This window comes from Amblyomma mixtum, chromosome 2 (genome assembly GCF_055824585.1).
Source record: "Amblyomma mixtum isolate Tamu chromosome 2, ASM5582458v1, whole genome shotgun sequence".
In the NCBI taxonomy this organism is placed as follows: Eukaryota; Metazoa; Arthropoda; class Arachnida; order Ixodida; family Ixodidae; genus Amblyomma; species Amblyomma mixtum.
In genome coordinates, this window is record NC_143013.1 from 119,687,701 (window position 1) to 119,708,961 (window position 21,261).

General features: G+C 46.4%; 1 protein-coding gene across 3 annotated transcripts in view; it reads right to left on the bottom strand.

Moving 5' to 3' along the window:
* LOC149360726 (glutamate receptor ionotropic, kainate 2-like) overlaps positions 1-21,261 on the bottom strand; it is a 116,755-nt gene that overhangs the window by 62,119 nt on the left and 33,375 nt on the right. For 2 of the 3 annotated variants that reach the window (XM_089572498.1, XM_089572497.1), the window contains exon 2: positions 3,656-3,811. In XM_089572498.1, the coding sequence (XP_089428624.1) occupies positions 3,656-3,710 (55 nt within the window). In that variant the 5' untranslated portion in view covers positions 3,711-3,811. The remainder of the gene's footprint in view (positions 1-3,655; positions 3,812-21,261) is intronic. The other variant, XM_089572499.1, reaches the window with a different exon arrangement.

Below are 21,261 nucleotides of genomic sequence, written 5' to 3' on the forward strand. Positions count from 1 at the left end.
GTTTCAGCCTATTGTTTCTTATATTTATCCCCCATTGAGAGCATAACTTGGGCTTGACCGTGGGAACAAGCATCACAGTAAAGAGCAGAGTTGGCGAGGCTAGGCAAACGAAACGACACCGAGCCGAGTAGACGAGGCTCCATACTTGCTGCGTGTCGCGACGTTCTGTCGTCTGCTAGTGTGGTCCCATTGCGATGCAATGGACCCTTATTTTTGAAACGTCTTTCCGGAAGACTTCGCTGGTCTCCTCGCTCAGTTGACGGCGCAACAGATAGGCATTGGCATGTAAAAAGACGAGAACGACGAAAAGACGAAATGCTAAATGGGAAAAACAAAACTGGAACTGAAAAACCGTGCTGAGGTCCGATTTCATGCACTGCCAAAGGCTGACTTCCGGGACAAGGCCGCTTACCTCCTGTGGCTTCACTTTCAGGCGCCCGATGCGGCATCCAGCTCCCCTAGTGGAGATCAGTGGTGACGACCCCTTGGTTACCATCGTCGCTGATCTCTACTCACTTCTGCTCATTCACGGGCGCCTGCCGTGGTACAAGATATCGGCTAGTCGCCGTTTTCGGCCGTACTAATCTACATAATTGAATTGCTACTGTGAAGTTTCTACAGTTGTAATCACACCTAACCTGCATATGTTAGTGCCGGCACGCCGTTACAACCCCTGCTTAGGCCTAATTCTCACAGGCTTTTTTCAGTGTGGTTCTCGCGGTGTGTTGCAGCTTATTATACTGGGTTGCATGATCATGGAACTGTGATAGAACATACTATCAACACTGAGCTCTTGAATGAGCCGATGAGGCTGCATTTTTTCTCAGTCATATTAAAAAACCAAGCCTTAAAAAAGTGAATTCCAAAGCAAACACTGCCATTGCAAGCTACCGTCAGACGTGTTTTAATTTTCAACTTATTCTGCTCTGGTTTTTGGTCAAATGTAGCGGGGTGCATGACCATGAAAACTACCCTGCAGCTCCTTTTTAGTTCCGAAGTATTGATTGTAATGCTACATCCCTTTATCTACGAACATAGGCAACCAAACAAGCTCCTACAGCAAAAGCAGACGACTCCTGCTGCCTACGCCGCCGCTGGGCTTGCAGACAACGAAAAGAACGTGCGACGCGGGGTCACATCGTGGCAGCGCACTTTCCCATATTGGGTTGCCGGCGCCCCCCGCAGCTACTGCCCGTTTCCGCCACTAGCACTTCTGCAAGAATGAGCCTTGGTCAATTGTTTAGGGGAATCTTCCAAAGTGGAGTAGATTTGTAATAAGGGAGTAATTACTCATTGACATCCACCCGAGCGCAGCCACACGGCTACAAGGGAAAGCTATACAGCTGTCTCAGAAACTTCGTAGGTAAAGAAAAATTCGTCCTGGTCCGTCGTTCGAACCCGCGACCACCGCTTCACCGGAGCAGTCGCTCTGCCAATTGAGCTAACCGGGACGGCAAGCTTATGGTAGGGCGAGAGCGAATTGATCAATAACTCGAAGCAGGAACAGTGTTGGTCAAATGTATAGGGGAATCCCCCAAGGTGGAGTACATTTGTAATAAGGGAGTAATTACTAATTGACATCCACCCGAGCGCAGCCGAGTGCTCCGGTGAAGCGGTGGTCCCGGGTACGAACCCCGGACCAGGACGAATTTTTCTTCAACTACGAAGTTCCTGAGAAAGCTGTATAGCTTTCCCTTGTAGCCGGTTGGCTGCGCTCGGGTGGATGTCAATGAGTAATTACTCCCTTATTACAAATCTACCCCACCTTAGGGGATTCCCCAAAACATTTGACCAACCCTCTTCCCACTTCGAGTTACTGATCAATTCGCTCTCGCCCTACAATAAGCTTGCCGTCCCGGTTAGCTCAATTGGTAGAGCGACTGCTCCGGTGAAGCGGTGGTCCCGGGTTTGAGCCCCGGACAAGGACGAATTTTTCTTTAACTACGAAGTTTCTGAGAAAGCTGTATAGCTTTCCCCTGTAGCCGTATGGCTGCGCTCAGGTGGATGTCAATGAGTAATTACTCCCTTATTAAGAATGAGCCTGAACGTGGATGAGTGAACACGACACCATTTTTTGGCTGCATTTCTCTGGGTAGTGATAAATTTATTCCCTTGTAAGTTGACTGTGCGACTTCTCTAAGAAGGCAGTAGTCCTAAGTTCGAGCGCTAGACCAGGATGAGCGTTTCTCTATTAAGAAGGCCTTTTTCAAAAGCAAAATTGTTCTATTCTGCTGCGCCGTAGCACTAATTAGACGCAGAATGGATTTCACATTTCTCACATTTCAATCACCCCGCAGAGTTCTGCAGAAATGATTTTTTTAATTATATTTTTAATGAAATACTGCGAGGAATACAGTTGCTTGACACGACAGAATAGGGAGAGCTCAGTTTTAGTCATATTGTGACGAAGACGAAGCTGGCAGTGGTGCGGGACGGAGCGCTCGCGCTAGGCCAGCAGCCATTAAATCATCTTTCGTTCATGGTTCACCACGCCTCATTCTTCGTCTGGCCGCCACGTTACATTTGGTGTGAGGCGCTGAGGTCCCTTCATCGCCATCCTGGTCCCGGAGCTTCGGTGTCCTGCGCCTGCCGTGGACGTCGGCCTTGAGTGCCTGGTCCGCGCCGCCCGGCCGTGCCCCAGCCCGCCGGAGCCGAACCGACCTCGCCGCTCACCCCAGCCCCGTCCCCCGCCCGGACCACAAGACCCCACCGACCCGAGACCCGACCGACCCAAGACCCACACGTGAAGACACCGCCCCCCTGCCCCTGCCGGCCGGTGCCCCCACTGACCTCGGCCGTCAGCTCCTGGCACCCTCCGGCCCGGATGCTTCGTGGACCGGGACTTATTCTCTCATCTTTCTCATCGTGGCGGCCAGCACTGCACCATCGTCTACATCGTGTTCAACCCCCCACTCAAGACCATCGCCATTTCGCCGTCTGTTCGTCACCGATCGGGACGATCGCTCGGAGGCCCCGGGTAGTGTGACGAAGACGAAGCTGGCAGTGGCGCGGGACGGAGCGCTCGCGCTAGGCCAGCGGCCATTAAATCATCTCTCGTTCATAGTTCACCACGCCTCATTCTTCGGCTGGCCGCCACGTTACATTATGTAGTCGTAGTATATCTTTGCTGTTATTACTCAAAATCTAAATCTAAATCATGTTTTCCATAGAATAAACCGAACCTAACTAAGTAGGCACTAGTACTGTTACCTCTTGTAAAATTTAGTGTTCAGCAGAAAAAACCATCATTTATCAATGTACACAATGGTTCCAAGATATTATTGGCTTTAGCCAATTATAAATTTCCATCATAAATTGGTCATATTTAAAAAAACGAGCCAGGTAAAGTCGGGCATTGCCAGCAGAGAACCCTCTTAACTTTACAAGGTTAAAGTAAATAACTTAAAACGGTAAATATTTTGTTCGCACATTAGTGTTTCTGCGCGCTTTTTCAAAACAATAGCACTGTTCGCCGATTCAGTGAATTCTTTGGACGGTGGGATTTCAGTCCTCACTGATTATGTCATGAAAAGGTGAGCTATTACGTAGGCAAATGCCGTACTGCCATTGTTCTAGCAGCCGTATGGTCTTAGAGGCCAGTACAATTGAGGTCGAGTCTCTCGAGTCTGTGTGGAGCGCTTGGGGCGATGCTTACTAGCTTTGGAAGCAGAGAAGCTGTCCTTGGGCTTCACCTCGTGTATGACGGGCATCAGCTCCGTCCTGGGCAGGATGGTGATGTCCTTGTTGATCTTGTCCAAGGCATAACGGAAACTGACTTGCGCTTGCTGGTTGTCGCTCTCGAATATCCCGCCTGCAGAGAGAGGGAGAGTCAAAGGCGCGTTGACAGCTTGCGAGCGACAAGAGAACAGACAAAATTCACAATCAAACGTCACATAGCTGATAAGACTTGTTCGAAGGCCACAAGCGGTGCGGATTGAATGCAAGGAAAAAGCTGCTACCGCACCTGATGTTGCTGGACTAACAGGCGTTCTAACACGATAGCGTTAAAGACCCCGTGTCGCAGAATAGCCGGTGTCGGCGTCGGCGGCGCTGGCCGTGAGCGAAAAATCCCAGAAACATTGATAAATCAAACCGGGTAGAAAATTGGTCGAGTTAGAGAATCGAAAGAGGGCCTTCGGAGTGCGGACGGGCACGCTAACCAATCCGCCACGCCAGCTGGATAGTTTTGGATGAACAAAGGCGAGTATAGTGAATACGGTGTTGTCCTAGAAGGGTGCTTTAGAGACATGTATTGTGGTGTATTCTGTGAATAAATGAAGGGTATGCTATTTTTTTAGGAAACGTATAGATGGGTACGGATGACTCATAACCATGGCGAGAAGTGTCCAGAGCAGGCCAGAGCCCATCATCACGGGCTCTCGGAGTAGAGTACCAGGTTTCAAAACATGGCTCAGCGCATTTGCGCTGAGCCATGCCGCAAGCATGCCGTTGGTCCGGCTTTGAGAAGCCGCGCTCTGATCGTTGGCGACGTGCTTGCTGTGCGCTGTCTGGGCAGCGACAGCGTTACTGACTCTAGCACGACGTTACCTGCGAGCTGCTGGCCATTGCGTGTACGATTTTTTAGCAATCTACATTTTTGCGGATGCACCGTCGATGTGAGTACACTTGGGGATGGCAAGCCAAACGGCCTAATGGGTAATGCAATGCTCAGCAGCGACTGCCTTGCCTTTTGCCTTATTTTTCTGATAGGCAAGGAACTGTTCACTTAGGATAGTGCCGTGGAGCTTTGTACTTTTCTTTGTTCATGCTGAAAGCCACCGGCACGCGGCTTTATAGCTTTGAAAACAACAAAAAAAGAAAAGTAAACAAAAGTACAACGCTTCGCTGCAATGGCATAAATGTTATTTGTGGAAAAGGGCGAAATCATTTTTCTAAAAATTACGAAGTTTGGGTAGCCAGAAAGTGCATTTTTCAGGTAAAAATATTGAGCACACTTTTTTTATTATAAAGTGCTCTATCACAAGGCATTCTAGAGAATGAGAAAAGAGACGAACAGAAAGAAAAATTCATAGGCAACATGCAGTGAAACGTGACGCAGTCAGTTAATATTATATTTATCTGTATCCTCCTTTTCTTGCGTCTCTCATAGCCTGCATCGCTTGGGGACGTTAAACCCCATAAACAAAACCAAACCTCCTTTTCTTCGCGTCCTAACTGTCAAGAGTCTAAATTATCCATACCTACAGACATGTAACAACAAGCTTTTTCGACAGGTCTATTTTTCAAAATAAGCAAAACTACGAAGCAGGTTTTCGAAGAACTCTACTAAATTTAACGTAAATTTACGAGTGCACTGCATGAAACCGGGCAACAGCAACCTGAATAACTAAAATGAAACGACTGATGCCAGTGCACGCTTTGCATATGTACACAAGAAGGCGCCCATGTACGAATAAAGTGGACCCACTTATAACGGCCGTAGATATAAGGAACGCTTGTTTATTACGAACAAGTGCGGTGCTACCGTCAATATATGCATTAGGGCAATGGAAATTAGTCTCCGATACAAAAACGAATTTGACCGCCCCACTCGTTTACAGTGAACGAGGAGGCGCCGTAATCTTCTCGAAGTTGAAGTGGTCGTGCTTTTAGGGAGCGCGGAGAACGAGGAGCACCTCTCAGCCCTCGCCACAACGTCCAAGAAAGAGAACTTGGACTCAAAAAATTTGCAGTGGCTTAGCTCGGCTATGCCAGTATATACGTAGCGAAAGCGACCGCAACGACGAGGCAAGCGGTGTGACATCATACCAAATGGCGGCGGCTCCGCAGCGAGGCGCGCGGGGTGACGTCATGCAAGATGGTGCGGCGAGCGCGCGACGTCCGCCAGCTGCGGCGGTTGCTAGGCAACGGCTCAAGGCCGGTCTCTGTGCCTCCTCGGAGCACCGCCACAGCGAAATCGCAAGTTCGTGGCCAATGTAGCTTTCGCTACAAAAAGTAATGAAAAGAGGGCATTGAAGCCGCAAGTAACCGCCGGCCAAGCGCGCGCCGAATGCCTACAGGGCAATCAGTGCCTGCGTGTTCAGTGTCCAGTTCAAAGAACCGCATAGGGCACGAGACACGGGTGACACGGGAGACAGTTGAAAGCGAAGCTACTGCCCATGGTCGTAGATATACTAACAGCAGTCATTTGAGAAACTTTAATGAAGCATTTGAGAAGCTTTGAAGGAACCTTGAGGTTTAAAGGCTCAAATACGATGTTTATCATTAATTTGGCCCCAGGGAAAATTATACGGAGAGCATGCCTTGTAAAGTAGCGTGTAAGTTATCGTTACATTGCACGTTGAGGGACGAATTAGTGACTGAAGACTGTGAATGAAAGTAGCTTGAAAAACAAGGAATTCCGTTTTTCGTGGTGCTTCTTTTTTAGAAGAATAGGCTTTAATGCCCTCCTCGTTTCGATGAGTGATTTTTCAATTAAGCATACATGCACAAATCAAAGAAGCAGAATTAGTAAAGAATAAAGCAACTGGTGCTTACCCGCGCCCCTCCCTCTTAGAGATGCACGTAACGGGCGCGCACATAGACACATACACATACGAAAGCACGAACACGCACAGAACACACACTATCTCCGTCGCATTGCACACATATTTTTCTTTCATTTCAACCGGTGAAGTTTTCTCAAGATCGACCGAAACGAAAATCAACAAACGCTTCGGCGTATTAAACGTCCTCTGAGTTTGAAATAAATCCAAAAAGAGTTTCCTGCAGATAGTGGTGGCTGGTTGCATAACGCCTTTAACTTCGCTTACCCGAAGACTACCTGGTATCTTCAGCCGTAACAGTCAAACCCAACATAAAACGCGTAACAGCAGCCGGAACCACGCCACTACGGTCGTTTACTGGCCCACTGGCTTATGCGTTTGTGCCATTGCATCTTAGCGACGAAGAAACAAATAAGCTGCTTGTATGGTCAAGGCCCGGCGAAAAGCATTCGCGTGCTCATTCTCACTTTTTGCAAGACCAATGCACCACTCGAACAGGCATGAGAAACCAACGTTTTCCATACTGTGACTCGTAAGGAAGCGCTAAGGATAAAAAGGAACCTGGAATCGCACATGCCACGCGCAGGAAATGTTCGTGGGGAGAGCGTAACAAAGTGCCTCAGCGGCGGAAGGGGAACTTTTCCTCCGACGCTCCTTGCCGCGCCAGACAATGAGACTCGGGCGCGGCAGCGTGCGTCGGCCATAAATCAAGCCCGAGACCCTTAGCACGGTTTGTGGAGCTAATACGCGGGCCGTCGTGTATATTTGTATGCATCCCGAGGGGTGTGAGAACCGCGGAAGCGGCGGCATCGGCGATTCTTTCGCCAAGAAACACGCAGGGCCACAAACAACGCGCGATAACCCCTCCGAGAGTGTGTCGGAGGGCAAAACTCGGCGCTAGCTGAGAAATTTCGCGCGCTTTCTTCCTGCGCCTCGTGTTCGTATGCTGCCGCTTACGAAGCTTTGGACCTCTGAGAGAACGAGCCAGCGGCGATGAAACCAAAAACAGCGAGAGGCGAGCGCAGACCAACGGGGCGAGTGGTTCAGCGCCCGCCCGCTTTCCGGGCCAGGCCGTGCCGATCCGAGCCAAGCCGGAACCGCTGGGAGCCAGCAGCAGAGCTGAGCCAAGCGAAGCCGATAATCAGGTTCCGGAAATTTGGAAGCTAGGCGCCGCTGGGAACAAATGACTGCCAAGCGTGGTGGCGCCGAGGCAGTCCCAATCGAGACAGTAACGGAGTGGCGCTGCTGTTCCCCTTTGCGTTTCCCGGCGACCTTTTGTCTACGTCTTCCTTTGCGCTAGCGCCGCGACATTTCGAGGAACCGTTCATCAATGCGGACCTTCCGGTATATCCTACGAGCGAAGGAGCCGCGCTGTCTCAGTCACTCTCGCTCAGTGCGCAATGAAATGATGCTCGTCGTTAGATGCGTCTTGGATTGTTCTGTGCGCGGCGCAAGCTATAGGGGGGCAACTTTATTCAGCCGGGTGGCAGCGACAGTAATTAGCGTGGCGGTTTTCGGTTCCTAGTCTGTCGAGGAGTAATTGTCCGCCCGATGCAAGCGGATTACATGAGTTGTCGTTTGACGTCGCCGTTTCCGCGACCAACGCCTAACATTGTGCCGAATGAGAAGGGACGCTATCCTGATCAATGTTTGTCTTCCGTCAAGAGTCTTTTTTTTTCTGGGCAGTAGTTGAAAGCAACTATTGCTTACATGCTCCTGCGACATTGGGACGGGAGGAAGGAGAAGAGGGCGATGCATGAATGAAAGATAGTGTATTTGGCTAGACCATTAGCCAGGCACTAGTATTACTTGTGAAGCATCGAAAAAAAAGTTTCACCAGTGCGGTTCTCTTGTGGGAACTATAATAATATCTGAGCGGTCAGAACAGAAAATTTTTCAAAGACACATGAATCCTCCTTCTAGTATAATCAAGTGATCGAACAGAAGAAAGACCGTTAATAAGTTACTAACGGGGTGGAAATTCCATGAAACATCTCAATAAACCATAACAAAAAACGGAAAGAAAAACTTATTGTTATCACACCGACTGTGCCTGTCACATAGTGTTAGATGTGCTTGGCTAAATCTTGTTTCTTTTTTTGCCGCAAGCATATATAGGGAGTTCATGCAATGGCCAGGTCCGGTTCCGGATATTTTGTTTGGCTATAGCACTTGCTGTTGCCGCCTTTGTTTGCCACAAATGTTACCAGCCACACCGGACTATCATTTTCACTCGAGTTTTTGCAGTGGCCTCGCCGCCAAATTGCGGTCCATAATTTTGGGCCAAATTCAACAACAAAACCGGCGCGTTCTATACGTCCATTATTTGTGCTGCTACTAACAATAGTGGTGTCGGAGCTTCTGGAATACGGCACTATGGGTTAGTGGTTTACGTAATGGGCCACACAGATAATGTCTATGAAGGCGATGAAAAGTAGTGTCGATAGTAGAATTGAATAATTTGAGCATGATTTTCGAAAGCGTAGCTGCAAGTGGGAGTCATAGATCTTGTTATTTAAGCTAACACAAATAGGGGACGGTTAACGCGTGGATTCAAGAAATTGTACTGAGATACCTTCTCCTGTTGAAGGGCTGCTATTGACCTGAATGACAAATAAAAAAACATTTGCGGCTCTGTTTCTAGCGCCGCCGCGGTGGCTCAGTGGTTATGGTGCTCGGCTGCTGACCCAAAAGACGCGGGTTCGATCCCGGCCGCGGCGGCTAAAATTTCTTTGCAGGAGAAATTCTAGAGGCCCGTTTACTTGCGATGTCAATGCACGTTAAAGAACCCCAGGTGGTCGGAATTTCCGGAGCCCACCACTACGGCGTCTCTCATAGCCTTACTTGCTTTGGGACGTTAAACCCCATAAACCAACCATAAACCAACCTATTAGTAGCAATTTGTGGAACTTGAAATTGTAGATAGCAGCTACTCGACTTACAACGAATTTGCACGCGTGCACGGCATGTCGATGAGAGTGCATGGCTGCATTAAATCAGGCCAGACAGCGGTTTGCTTGGTTTTTCTTGGCTGGCGGAATACGATTAGAACTGTGGCGGCAGAGGGTAAACACTTATTGGCATTCATGGTTGAGCAAGACTGACGGAGGAACAGACCCCAATGGAACACGGGTGAAGGGAGGCTGAGATAGACGAGCGCTGACTGATCACTTCACAGAGTGGAAGCTGGGGCGAGTTGGTGACGGTTCACTTGCCACATAGCCCTAAAAAGACACCGACACAAGGGAGACACACAGGATGTAGCGCCCGTCCTGTGTGTCTCCCTTGTGTCCGTGTCTTTTTAGGGCTATGTGGTAAGCGATCACTTGAGTTGTCGCTGTATTCCCGCTTCATGGTTTACCACCGAGGCCAAGAGGCTTTATGGAGTGCAATCTGTTTTTGTGAGGATGACTGCACGGAAATCTTCTGGAAAGTCTAGGCTGTTCGTGTATACGATGCAGAAAATACAACCTGCACGTCGGAACTTTAGCAGTCTCCATGTTAAGCAAAACACGTTCTTCAAAGGCGCGTTTTGAGAAGGAGACTGTCCGATGAATTTCTGAAGTATCTGCAGATAGATACAGGTGTTCTCATCTTGCCGAAGTGCATAAACGGGATTACCGCGCGAACAGCGGGCCAGTTCTTTAGCTGGCGTGAGCGACTGCCGTGTTTTCCGTGCTCCTGCAGCTCATGACCTAGCAGACTGGCGAAAATATCAAATCTAAGCACAGGCTCACTAAACCCGTGCTTTATTTTGAGCTTTCCTCAAGTTTCTTGAAGGAATTGTTGAGCGCTAAAAAACCACGGAAAAAGGACGAACACACGGGACGAAGTGTGTTCGTCCTTTTTCCGTGGTTTTTTAGCGCTCAACAATTCCTTCAAGTATGTATTTCCAACTAGCCCCAGTAGTAGCTCTTTTGTTCCTCAAGTTTGTTTCAACGCAAAGCGCAGGACGCGGAAAAAGCGGCCGTCGCTCAAGGTAGCTAGAGATTTGGCCGGCTGTACGTCTCGCGCGTACAAGCCGGTGTTGCGCCTGCACATCATGAACAAGTCACCGGCTGAACAGCGCGGAGTTTGAGTTAATTATGTGTTGATGTTGACCGTTTTGAATCACGTAGCATCACAGTTCTTAGCAAAATAATCTCACGACACATACTAATTGCTCTCCGTGAGCTGATATTTGGTATCGAGCGTAAGTACTAGCTATGCGAAAGATGTGTTTTTAAGAGCGTTTGCTCTTATTATTCACGTTTCTCGATTTCTTGCGGTCGCTACCACCTACCTTCAGCAATTCAAGATGGCGGCCCCCATAGTAAATCGATATAGCAACCCAATTGATGATTGATTGGCGACGTCATTAGTATATCGAATTGGTGGTTGGAGACGTCCCTGATTTTGGGACGCGATAATTTAGTCACATGACTATGTTTAATCGCTTTTAATTCAGTAATTAATGATGTATCATAAAACTAATTAGATACTTGGAATCATCTATATGAGTAGAACAGGTTAGACAAAAAATTAACTAATGAAGTTAATGTTTAGTTATGGTTATGCTTATATTTACTTGCTTATAATTAACTAACCGATAACGTCACGATCTAATTAATGAATATTCGTAACGGGCTCGGTGTAGAACATCCTAGATATCAATATTGCCTAATTATGTTAATATTTACTTATGGCTAGGCTTAACATGGCGGCCATGTCGTCAGCACTCGGCAGCTCACAATTTCATACCTCATGGCGACCGGGCACCTACCGCCATGAGGTAAGCAAAAATGGTCCTTCAAATGGTCGAAAAACTTTTTCAGCTCAAATTGCTCAAAAATATCCAACCTCAAGGCGATAGGCGGCCGCTCGCCGTAAGGTATGGAAAAGTAGCCACCGAACACCTAACGATCGTTACTTCAACGTCTCCGAAACGGTGGCGGCATTTTTTTTTAGCTTTGTAAAGTAAGACGCGGCTTCGATCCCGGCCGCGGCGGCTGAATTTCTTGAAGGCGAAATTCTAGAGGCCCGTGTGCTGTGCGATGTCAGTGCACGTTAAAGAACCCCAGGTGGTCGAAATTTCCGGAGCCCTCCACTACGGCGTCTTTCATAGCCTCAGTCGCTTTGGGACGTTAAACCCCGATAAACAAACAAACAAACAAACAAGCTTTGTAAAGTGGTAAAGAAAAGTAAGATTGTTTTCTACTTCTCTATGCAGAGAATACATGAAATCTTTCGGACTTGTTTACTACACTTTCCTTTCCTCAACGTGGCGGACTGACGTCGTTCACATGGTTCCCGTAGACGGCGCTTCAGGCGGCCTTTTCGCTAAGGTGACAGAAACGTTAAAAGTAACGCGGTCGCCGTCTAGATGCCGGTATGGACCCCAAATTTGCTCCAATGCGCTCAGACCTCTAACATGTCAACTTTGGAAGTGCAGATTTTGTAGAGAATAAAACGTTTTTAACGAGTGGTGTTCTACAGCATTCGCTTCCATACTGCTCAGCTTAAAGGTAATTGAGTGTTCGACCTTGACTGTGTCGGTGACGGAGAATTGCAAATCGGCCAATCGGCTTTATCCGTCAGTGTTTCTACAATTTCGCGCTTTTACTAATCATCTTGTTACATGATTGTTTTCGCTCAATGAATGTATTCGTTTGGTTGTGTACATATAATTTGACGCGCCGCAATAAAATAAAACTCAAACAATGCCATCGCTTTTGCACCGACTTGTCTTCACATCGAGTCGAGCATATGCGCTTGAAATTGCCCAGACCTGTCGCACGCGCGGTTGTCCACTACGTTTTTCGAGCCGAAATTGTTACCAGAGAACAAACCAATGGGGACAGAACCGTACACAGAATACCTGATCTAAGAAGCCGCTCTTGTTTAAGTTTACTGTGATCCTAAATGTCGAGCCTAGATGGGATTCAGAAATGGCCTCTTCTTTATGTAAAACAGTAACGCAGATATCTTTAATCAGTAGTCGATAAACATACTCGATATGGTGTTAAGCAGTAGTGCGTTACCATCTCGTCCCTGGATTAAAAAATGTTGAACAGAAAAATTTCAGCACACAAGCTTCCACCGGCTTCAAAGTGTTAAAACTGAAACGTAAACACGATCTCATCACACTTCAGTCTTCACAATTTTTCGTTCTTCAGATGGATGCGCGTGCCTTTTACACTTGCTGTCTATGGAAAGAAAGCCATGTGAAACGGCAAATCCTTGTTTCGTCTACTTTGTGTTTTGCGACTGTTCCTTTTGCTGCGCTAGCTTCCCATTCTGTTTGTTCAACCCCTCTGCTTGCCACATCCATTTATCTATTTTCAAATTCTGGCTACGTGGTGCATCCAACCAGTTTGCGGCTTTACCTTTCTATTTGTTCTCACTTAGTTTTTATGTTATGTACCTTTCCCAACAAGATTTTTTAAGTGAACGGAAATTTCCGCCTCCCGTACCAAATCTCGTGTGAACCGAAATTACTTTGAAGCGGATATGGAGGCCAGTTTTTCCTTTTTTCTTCTCTCTCTTTTTATCAACGTTGTTCCAAGCACTCGAGCACCAGGGAAACCCGGAAAGTATCGGACAATTATTAGAATGTAAGGGTATAATCCATTCACGCATAAGAACACTAAACAAGTTCTCAATGACCTAAACAGGTGGAGTACAAAGCAGTGCACTTTCGAATGGCCCTCGTGGCGAATTTTTCTCGCTGCAACGCTGTGATTTTGGCGCTCGAAGGTAAGCATATTCCTTTCTCTCTAGTAGGCCAGCACCTGAAATAGGCTTACTGATGTGCTTTACTCCAGAACAACCTAAAGCGAAGGTTAAATTGTGTTGGCAAGAGAAGACTTTCCTCAGTCTAGCTAAGGTGCAGTAACAGGGCAGCGAGGCGATGAAATGAAGGGAGGAAATGGATAATGCACCACTCACGCCTTGGTCTTGTGCTTAAGTAGCAAAGGAACTGTTAAAGTACCTTTTAGGGCGAGCGATTTGTTTCTTTATTCATTTGTGTGTTTTTTTTCACGTGCCCACAAACTGTAGGGCAGCCTACAAGGACGAAGCACTTCAGAGGAATAGCGCGACAACACCCGCAAGAGGGTATATGACCGAGTGGACATCGTACGTAAAAGGATGGAAAGGTGACAATGGAAAAGTAATAATAAATTTAGCCACCTCCAGTACGATGCAGGTGGATAAAACAGACGCCAACGTGCACAAGGGAAACTCGTAATGACAAAAAAAGGAAGTAAGTATGCGCACGGGAAACTCGTAATGACAAAAAAAAAGGAAGTAGGTGTCACGAACTATGTACAGGGGGCAAAACACATGCCTAGAACAACCAAACTGTGTGTTCCGCAGCTCCCAAAGCCGCTGCGAGCAAGCAGGCAAAAAATGACGATGAAATTCGATGAGTTTAACTGCACATGCTTACATTCAGACCACTTTTAACCAAATCTTATCATTAGTCGTCCCGTGTTCAGCCAGAAACACGCTCAGAACGTGTTCTAGACATGCGTTTTGCCCTCTGTACTTGAAGTTGTAGAAACAGAGAAGTTTGTTGATGTGTTTACCATGGTTTGTGCGCTTAGGGTAACAAGCAGCTTGTAGTCAGAAGCCTGTATGTGAAGGCACGTACTCTCTTAAAAGCTGCGGATAGCACTGCTGGACAATCATTACTGCCGCGTGGCACGTTATGAAGGAAATATATAATCCGCTTAACTATGCGCATGACCTAAGAAATGAATAGCAGATGAATAGCACTGAATAATATTCAAATATATGCTTTTTTTTCTAGCATCCTCTGCTCAGACCAGTGTTTCCCTCTTAAGGTTCGTCGTCTCGCTGAAAATCACGTGATAAGAAAACAACAAACGGGGAGGCACTGAATGCATTGACAAAATAGCAATGCTGAGACAGCTTCCGGCCTTTAGTTAGAACTGTTTATGTTTGGCACAATTTTAATTACTGTAAATTTCCCATTAGAGCGCACTGCTAAAACTTTGTCCGCATCGTAGGCGCTTCATATTAAGATTCATTGCCAAAAAAGGCAAAATTCTGCTCATTGTTTCTTTCATTTCGGAGATTTTAAATGCGGCAAAAGAAGCTGTCAATAAGCTATTGTTGATCGTGGAGGCGATTCTCTTCCAAAAAAATGGCTGAGGCTTAACTTGGTTAACCCTGGTCAGATGCGAAGCATATTGGTGGCTAGGCTTGGTCATACATGGCTTTCCTTGGTTGAATACTTGGTCATTTTAATACAACCACTAGAAGCCTTCGTCGTGGGGCAAGACAACGGCATGGCTACAGCGGAACGCCGACTAACCGCGAGACGCGCGTTGGGTGGGCGCCTGGATTGCCACGGAAGCTGCGTCCGCCTGCCCGGTGGAGCGAGCGTTTCACCTACACCGAGTGTGAACGCGCGTTCGAAATGCGCGGGAATGCCGCTCGAGGACATTCCGGTGTCTGTGCGATGGCATCGTTCTCCCTCTCCCAGCGCGTGACGGTGATCTGTCGTGACGTCATGTGTCACGTGGCATGTCACGTGGTGTGACGTCACTGCACCACGTGTTCTGCACGGCGTGCAACCACATTGACGGCGCGAGGTGGACCCCCATCTTCATCTGTCGTGACGTCATGTGTCACGTGGTATGTCACGTGGTGTGACGTCACTGTAGCACGTGGTGTGCACGGCGTGTAACCACGGCGAAGGGCTGTAGTGTACCTCCGTCTTCCTCTGTCGTGACGTCATGTGTCACGTGGTATGCCACGTGGTGTGACGTCACTGTACCACGTGGTGTGCACGGCGTGTAACCACGGCGAAGGGCTGTAGTATACCTCCGTCTTCCTCTGTCGTGACGTCATGTGTCACGTGGTATGTCACGTGGTGTGACGTCACTGTACCACGTGGTGTGCACGGCGCGTAACCATGGCGAAGGGCTGTAGTGTACCTCTAGTAATATGCTTCGCATAAAACCTGAGCAGGCTGTGGCTCTTAGCGTTGTCCATTAGCAGCTACAAAGAAAGGTGTTCCTCCCTTGGAGCCCTAAGGCAAAACTTCCACTAATCATCATGTTCTTGAGTCCTATGTTCCTGCGAACATTCGCAAGAGGTGGCGAAGATCCACCTGAGCGGCCGGCATGGAACAAAGCGCGCTGCTAAAAGTTTCTGCACATTGTAGATTCTTCGTATTACGTTCCGCCCCATTAAAAGCAACTAGCTCGGCTTCTGTACCTTGGGTTAGTTCAAGTTACCGATTGTATTTTAGTTTCCTGAAATTAATGTGCGAATTTAATTCACCAAGGTGACTATAGAAGTTTTTTTTTTTCCAGGAAGGGGCCAAGATTTTAGAAACATCCCCGTATTGGTTCAATACTCAATATCTTGATGTAGTTGGTTTGTAAAGCATATAAAAGTGAAGGATTAGAGTATAAGTTAACTGCGCAGTAGAGGCAACTGAAAGCGAGAAGGATTTGAAAGAAGTATGAAGCTCTTGCGAAAAAAATAGCAAAAAAGAAACTTCAAATTTGGTTGCACAAAAACGTAACTACCGCGCGGGGAACAGACATCGCGTTCATGCTACCCCAGCCGGAATTAAAAATGAAGAAAACCACAGGAGTTGTGCCGCACATTTAACATAGACCACGGTGACTCTGATGTGAACTAACAGATATTTTTGAGTGCATTAATCAGTGTCCCATACCGCTATTTCAATCTTCAACTGCTGCATGCAGGGCGAGTGCATTGGAATAAGAATTTGTGTACTCTAATTTTTCCTTTCGAGGACTCCGCGTAAACTGAAAATTGAAAAGTCGTAAGCCTATCTATAGGTAGCAATTACATATCAGATTCTTTTCAAATGAGAGTTTTCCCACTCTTTCCAGTTCTTCCCTAATACGTAAGTCAGGCATTAATCTCAAGTTTGTGTGCGAGGGTAGGAACGCATATCAATAATATAGCCACAAGGACAACTCAGGCTTGTGTAATTCGGCTCCTAAGCATAATTTTCTCGGATAGTAGTTCAGCAAAGGTGGCGTCTTTTCGTCTAATATTCCGTGCTAGTGAGATTTCAGTCAGTTCTCGAAAGCTTCGAGGTGGCGCAAATTCATCGCGAAATCGTTAGCAAACAGTTTACCATACTGCCCACCGTTGATCAGTCCGCCAACTCCATCCTCTTTGTGAAGAGCGAGGAATGCATAGTGAGGCACTCAAGTTCTAGTTAAAAAAAAAGAACACGTACGTGCTCGACCACTTTTTTAAGCATTCAGAGGCTCGCAAAGCAAAAATACGGGCGCATTTCCACGACTCCTCGGCGCCTGGGTCCACTACAGAAGAGTGACTACATGCTCGCGTCAAGTAAAGCCCGGAGGGCACTCACAAATCCGCCAACGTAGCACTGCGGCCAATTCATGACTGCGGGTGATGGATCCCTGCGAGGACGATCCAGTTCTCCGCAGAAGGAAGGGCGACCGCTGAAACCTGTCAGCGAAGTTTTTCTTCCCCTCCTTCTTAACGGCGAAGATGAAACATGAGGCTCGCGGTCGCCTCTCTGTGTTTACTCTGGCTGTCGCCTTCTGAGGTGCAGTGTTCGTGTTTTCCAGGAGGCGCACCGCGCCAGACGAATGCAGTCAATATTTCACGGGCTGAACGCGTGGCCCGCGCCGACTTCTTCGCGCCTTTGCGGTGGCACGTAGGGCGTCTAAGATGCATGCGGCCTCCCTGGCACTGCAACCATTCGGCCGCTCTGTTCGGGAGTCTGAAAGTTTGGTCCTAAGCAGAGCGCTTCGAGGAAGATGCAGCAGGGATGAGGAATTCAAAAGTTAAGTCGAGAGTAAGAGAAATCTGGAATACTTTGTGTCGAAGAGGTACTCTTTTTTTTTTTGGCAAAAGAAAAAATCATTCGCAGTCTTACTTTTGCATGGATTTTCAAAAGACACCGTATATTTAGTTGTCTGTTACATTTTTCAGGACTTTCGCTAGTTTGCTGTTCTCGTATGGTCGACAATAACAAAGGTACCGGTATATAGTTTTTATCATCGGATATAGTAATGATGCTCTTCCCTCTTTTGATTACACTTTATATCTCGTATGCAAGGCCTTTTCCTTCGTGCACTTAAGCTTTTTATGTATTGCTTGCTTTGCTTTTTTTTCAGTTCTTTTGATTCGTTCAATTCTAGTATTTTCTTCCTTTAGTTATTTCAGTAATGGCTAACACTATCAAGCAACTGATCAACAACAGAAAAATTAATTAGGAATCAATATCCTGGTGAACGAACATATAGCGACGCTCACCGCTACGACTTTGGTTGCCAGACATTGAAGGCTTCTCGCGTGTGAAAGAACAACGGTTGCTAATAAAGCCTAGTTTCATGTCTTCATAGAAACCACTGAACATGTTCTTTTGTACAAATGCCGACTACAGTTGAAAGCTTTTCCCCTTGCTTCAAACATTAATAATTCTATCATTTGTGTTTCGCGTTCAATAGCTGTTCATTTACTAAACTTCGTCCTCTGCCACGACTGAAGAATTACAATGTTCACAAAGTTCAAATATTGGGCGACGTTACACTGTTGTAAACTCTGCGTATCATGGCCGTACCTATGAATTAAAACCCGAGAAATGTGCACAAAAACGAACGAAATATTCGATATTTGTTTTATTCATTGTTACAAAAAATTATTTTAAACGCTTTCTTTTTTTACTTAAATGTAAAAAATCTGGTTGCACCAAAGTTTCCTCATAGTGTGAAACGATTGACGAAATCCAAACGTACTAGTTTTAGGGCGCTGTTTTAGGCAACATCTGAGACCACAATAAAAAATTCACAGTTGTTTCTCATAACAGTGATTTAGAATAAAATAAGCTGAGTAAGTTAACCAGCCCAGCGAGTTAAAGGCTTCCAGTCTGAATCCTGCTTAGAAGGAAGCTGGACACGTATGCATTTTCGGTGTTCGTTACTTAGCAGCGAAGTTTTACTTGTGCAATCATTATTCTTTGTTGAGATCAAGACACAGGTCCTTTTTTAAAAAGAAAATAAATATTCATTAATGATCACACAACTGATATTAAGGAAAATAAGTACTAGCTTCCATGCGATAAGGATTATGCACAGTAAGATGCAGCCCCGTGTGATGTCCTTGTCCTCCTGCCCCCGGTCATGCTTGGCGGCCAGACACGAATGACTACGTACACAAAACGCCTTTAACGGGAACATTCGCTCAGTTTGCTTAGTTAAGGTTAGCACAAGGTTAACACGAAACCCCTGAAATTCCGAGCAACAGGCAAGTCTGCAACGTGAGGCTTTGATTCGCCTTAGGGCACAGATATTTACGTCAACTACAGAATAGGCTTAAAGAATATTTATAGCAGCTGAAGCGTCAGGCACGCAATATCAATAAATAACTTTTTATTGACGTACAAGTCTGAGAACGAGTAGTGGAACCGTAGTTTTATTTTTACTGTTCTCGCATCACGCATAATCATTACTTGTTCAGAAGCGGAAACAAGATTTCTGGTTCTATGGTACAGAAAACACATCTTCAGCTGTCACAATATTTAACGGAGTTCTCACTAACACGTTTCGAAAATTTATCTGATAAAAGTGCATGCGACAAATGGGTACGGGCAAGGGATGCACCCTAAAAAAAGGAGACTGCAAAGCAACAGCCTTAGTTCGCCTGATGACAAAAGACATCCCTATCGGAAAACCTCGTGTCTCGTGTATGTGGGTCATATGCTTCTGGTTCATACGAGATTATGAATATGTGTCATATGTGTCTACATATATCATTCGTGCCCACGTATGTCACGTCTACAAGATTGGGAAAGAAAAGGCTGGGCTGGAATTGAAAAGGAGTCAATGATAGAAGAGCTGCTATGAAAGCTAGGGAACTGAAGAAAGTAAAACAAAGCGTTGAAGGGCGAAAAAAACAAACAGGCGCCCCAACAGGATTGTACCGACCGACCTGATCATCCATAGCTCGCTACACTTAACACTACGCCACGAGTGCCACAAGGAAGCGGAGGGTTATTTTTGTATGACAAGATTTAGGTTATCCTTTCACTAAGGTATTCGACGGCAAGATGTGAGGTGAAATGTTGATTTAACTGGCTTGTTAGTCGCTTGTTCGTCGCTTGTTCGTCGCTCGTTCGTCGCTTCTTTTCCGTATGTTTCACGAAGTACGTGCAAACGTGTGCGAGGCTCTCATGACCGATCTGTTTCGCACGAGGTTAATGTAAGTTGATACGATGTACATCGGAGCTCCTTTATGCGCACCAGTGTAGCGTGTTAGTTCAGGTATGCTACATAAGTCCATACAAGACATTGGCGGTGCGTGTGAACTAGTTTGCAGTACATATGTGTTCATCCGAGACATTCGTGACGCGTATGAACTCGTATGCAGCCCGTAGGAGTTGATGCGAGACCCATTCGTAAGATGTATGAACTCGTATAACGCACACGCTTTGATACGAGGCACATATCTCGACACATACAGCTCATGTGCTGCCAATATGAGTTCACCCAAGACAAATCTGTGACACATATGAACTCGTATTAACGATATATGCGTTCATACGAGGCATATATCTTGACACATATGACTCATATGGGCTACATTCAAAGTCATACGAGACACATTTAAGGCACATATAGCTCGTATTTAACACATAAGAATTCATACTGGGTTCTTCGATAAGGATGTGTTCATCTTTTGGTTTCCTTCGGCTGAATAACGACCATATATTACGAAGTGATTGCACCAGTAACCATTTGGCGGCGTAGTTCTCTAAAATATTGGATAGAGATTTCAACTGAGAAATTTCTCGGCCCAACCACAAGACGCCTGCGTACGATATCGTGCAATTAGCGGTCTCGAAAGAAGACCACTTACGAAAAGAACTCTGAAGATGTGCCGTCATGACCTGTACTCTACATTTCATGCCCCTGAGCATGATACATAAAGCATTATGGTCCTATCGATCACAGCTTTACGATGACAATTTCTACAGGTCGCACTCTGAGTGAGAACTCAGCGGCTTATTTGCAAGTAATATAAATTTTTATTGTAATGGGTCGGTACAAGTTAGATTGCAGTGAATATCGGCACAGAACAGCCTCTAACTTATGTATCACCATTTTACATTTCGTTATGCTTGATTCTATGGCCCAACTGAGTGAGTTTGAGCAAAAGGTGTTTGCTGCGATCTCTATACAGATGTCAGAGGCTGTTTGTTTTAATAAGCAGCCATAATATGTACTATACCCTTTACAATTAACGTATGCATTTACCTGTACAAGCATGGCGTGCTCCCAAATAGCTTCTAACTCGGTTTCACGATTTGCCATTGATTTATATCCAACGTGTGAATTAGATGACGATGCATGCAGAAGCTTCGAGGTTCAATTCCAAGGTACCGCCGGGTACCCACCGGTGATACGAGGACTGCAAGCTCTCCCCAGCCTGGTTCGCGGCTTATGCTGGGCGAAGTCCTTGAGAAACGGATCTTCAACACCTCCTTGCGCAGAAGAAAATATTTTATACCATGGCGCTCTTTTGCCATACCCGCCCTTGCGCCATAAAAAAAAGCAGCATAATGATAATTAAAATGACGCCCAGAGAATGGGACAGCGCTCGATGCCCCGGCCTGCGAATTGTTTTATTTATTTGCACAGTCGACGACACGCTGGCAGCTTCGGTGTTCAATGTAACGACTGAACATTGCCGCTTTAAGGTACTACGTGAACTAGAGGTTAAAGAC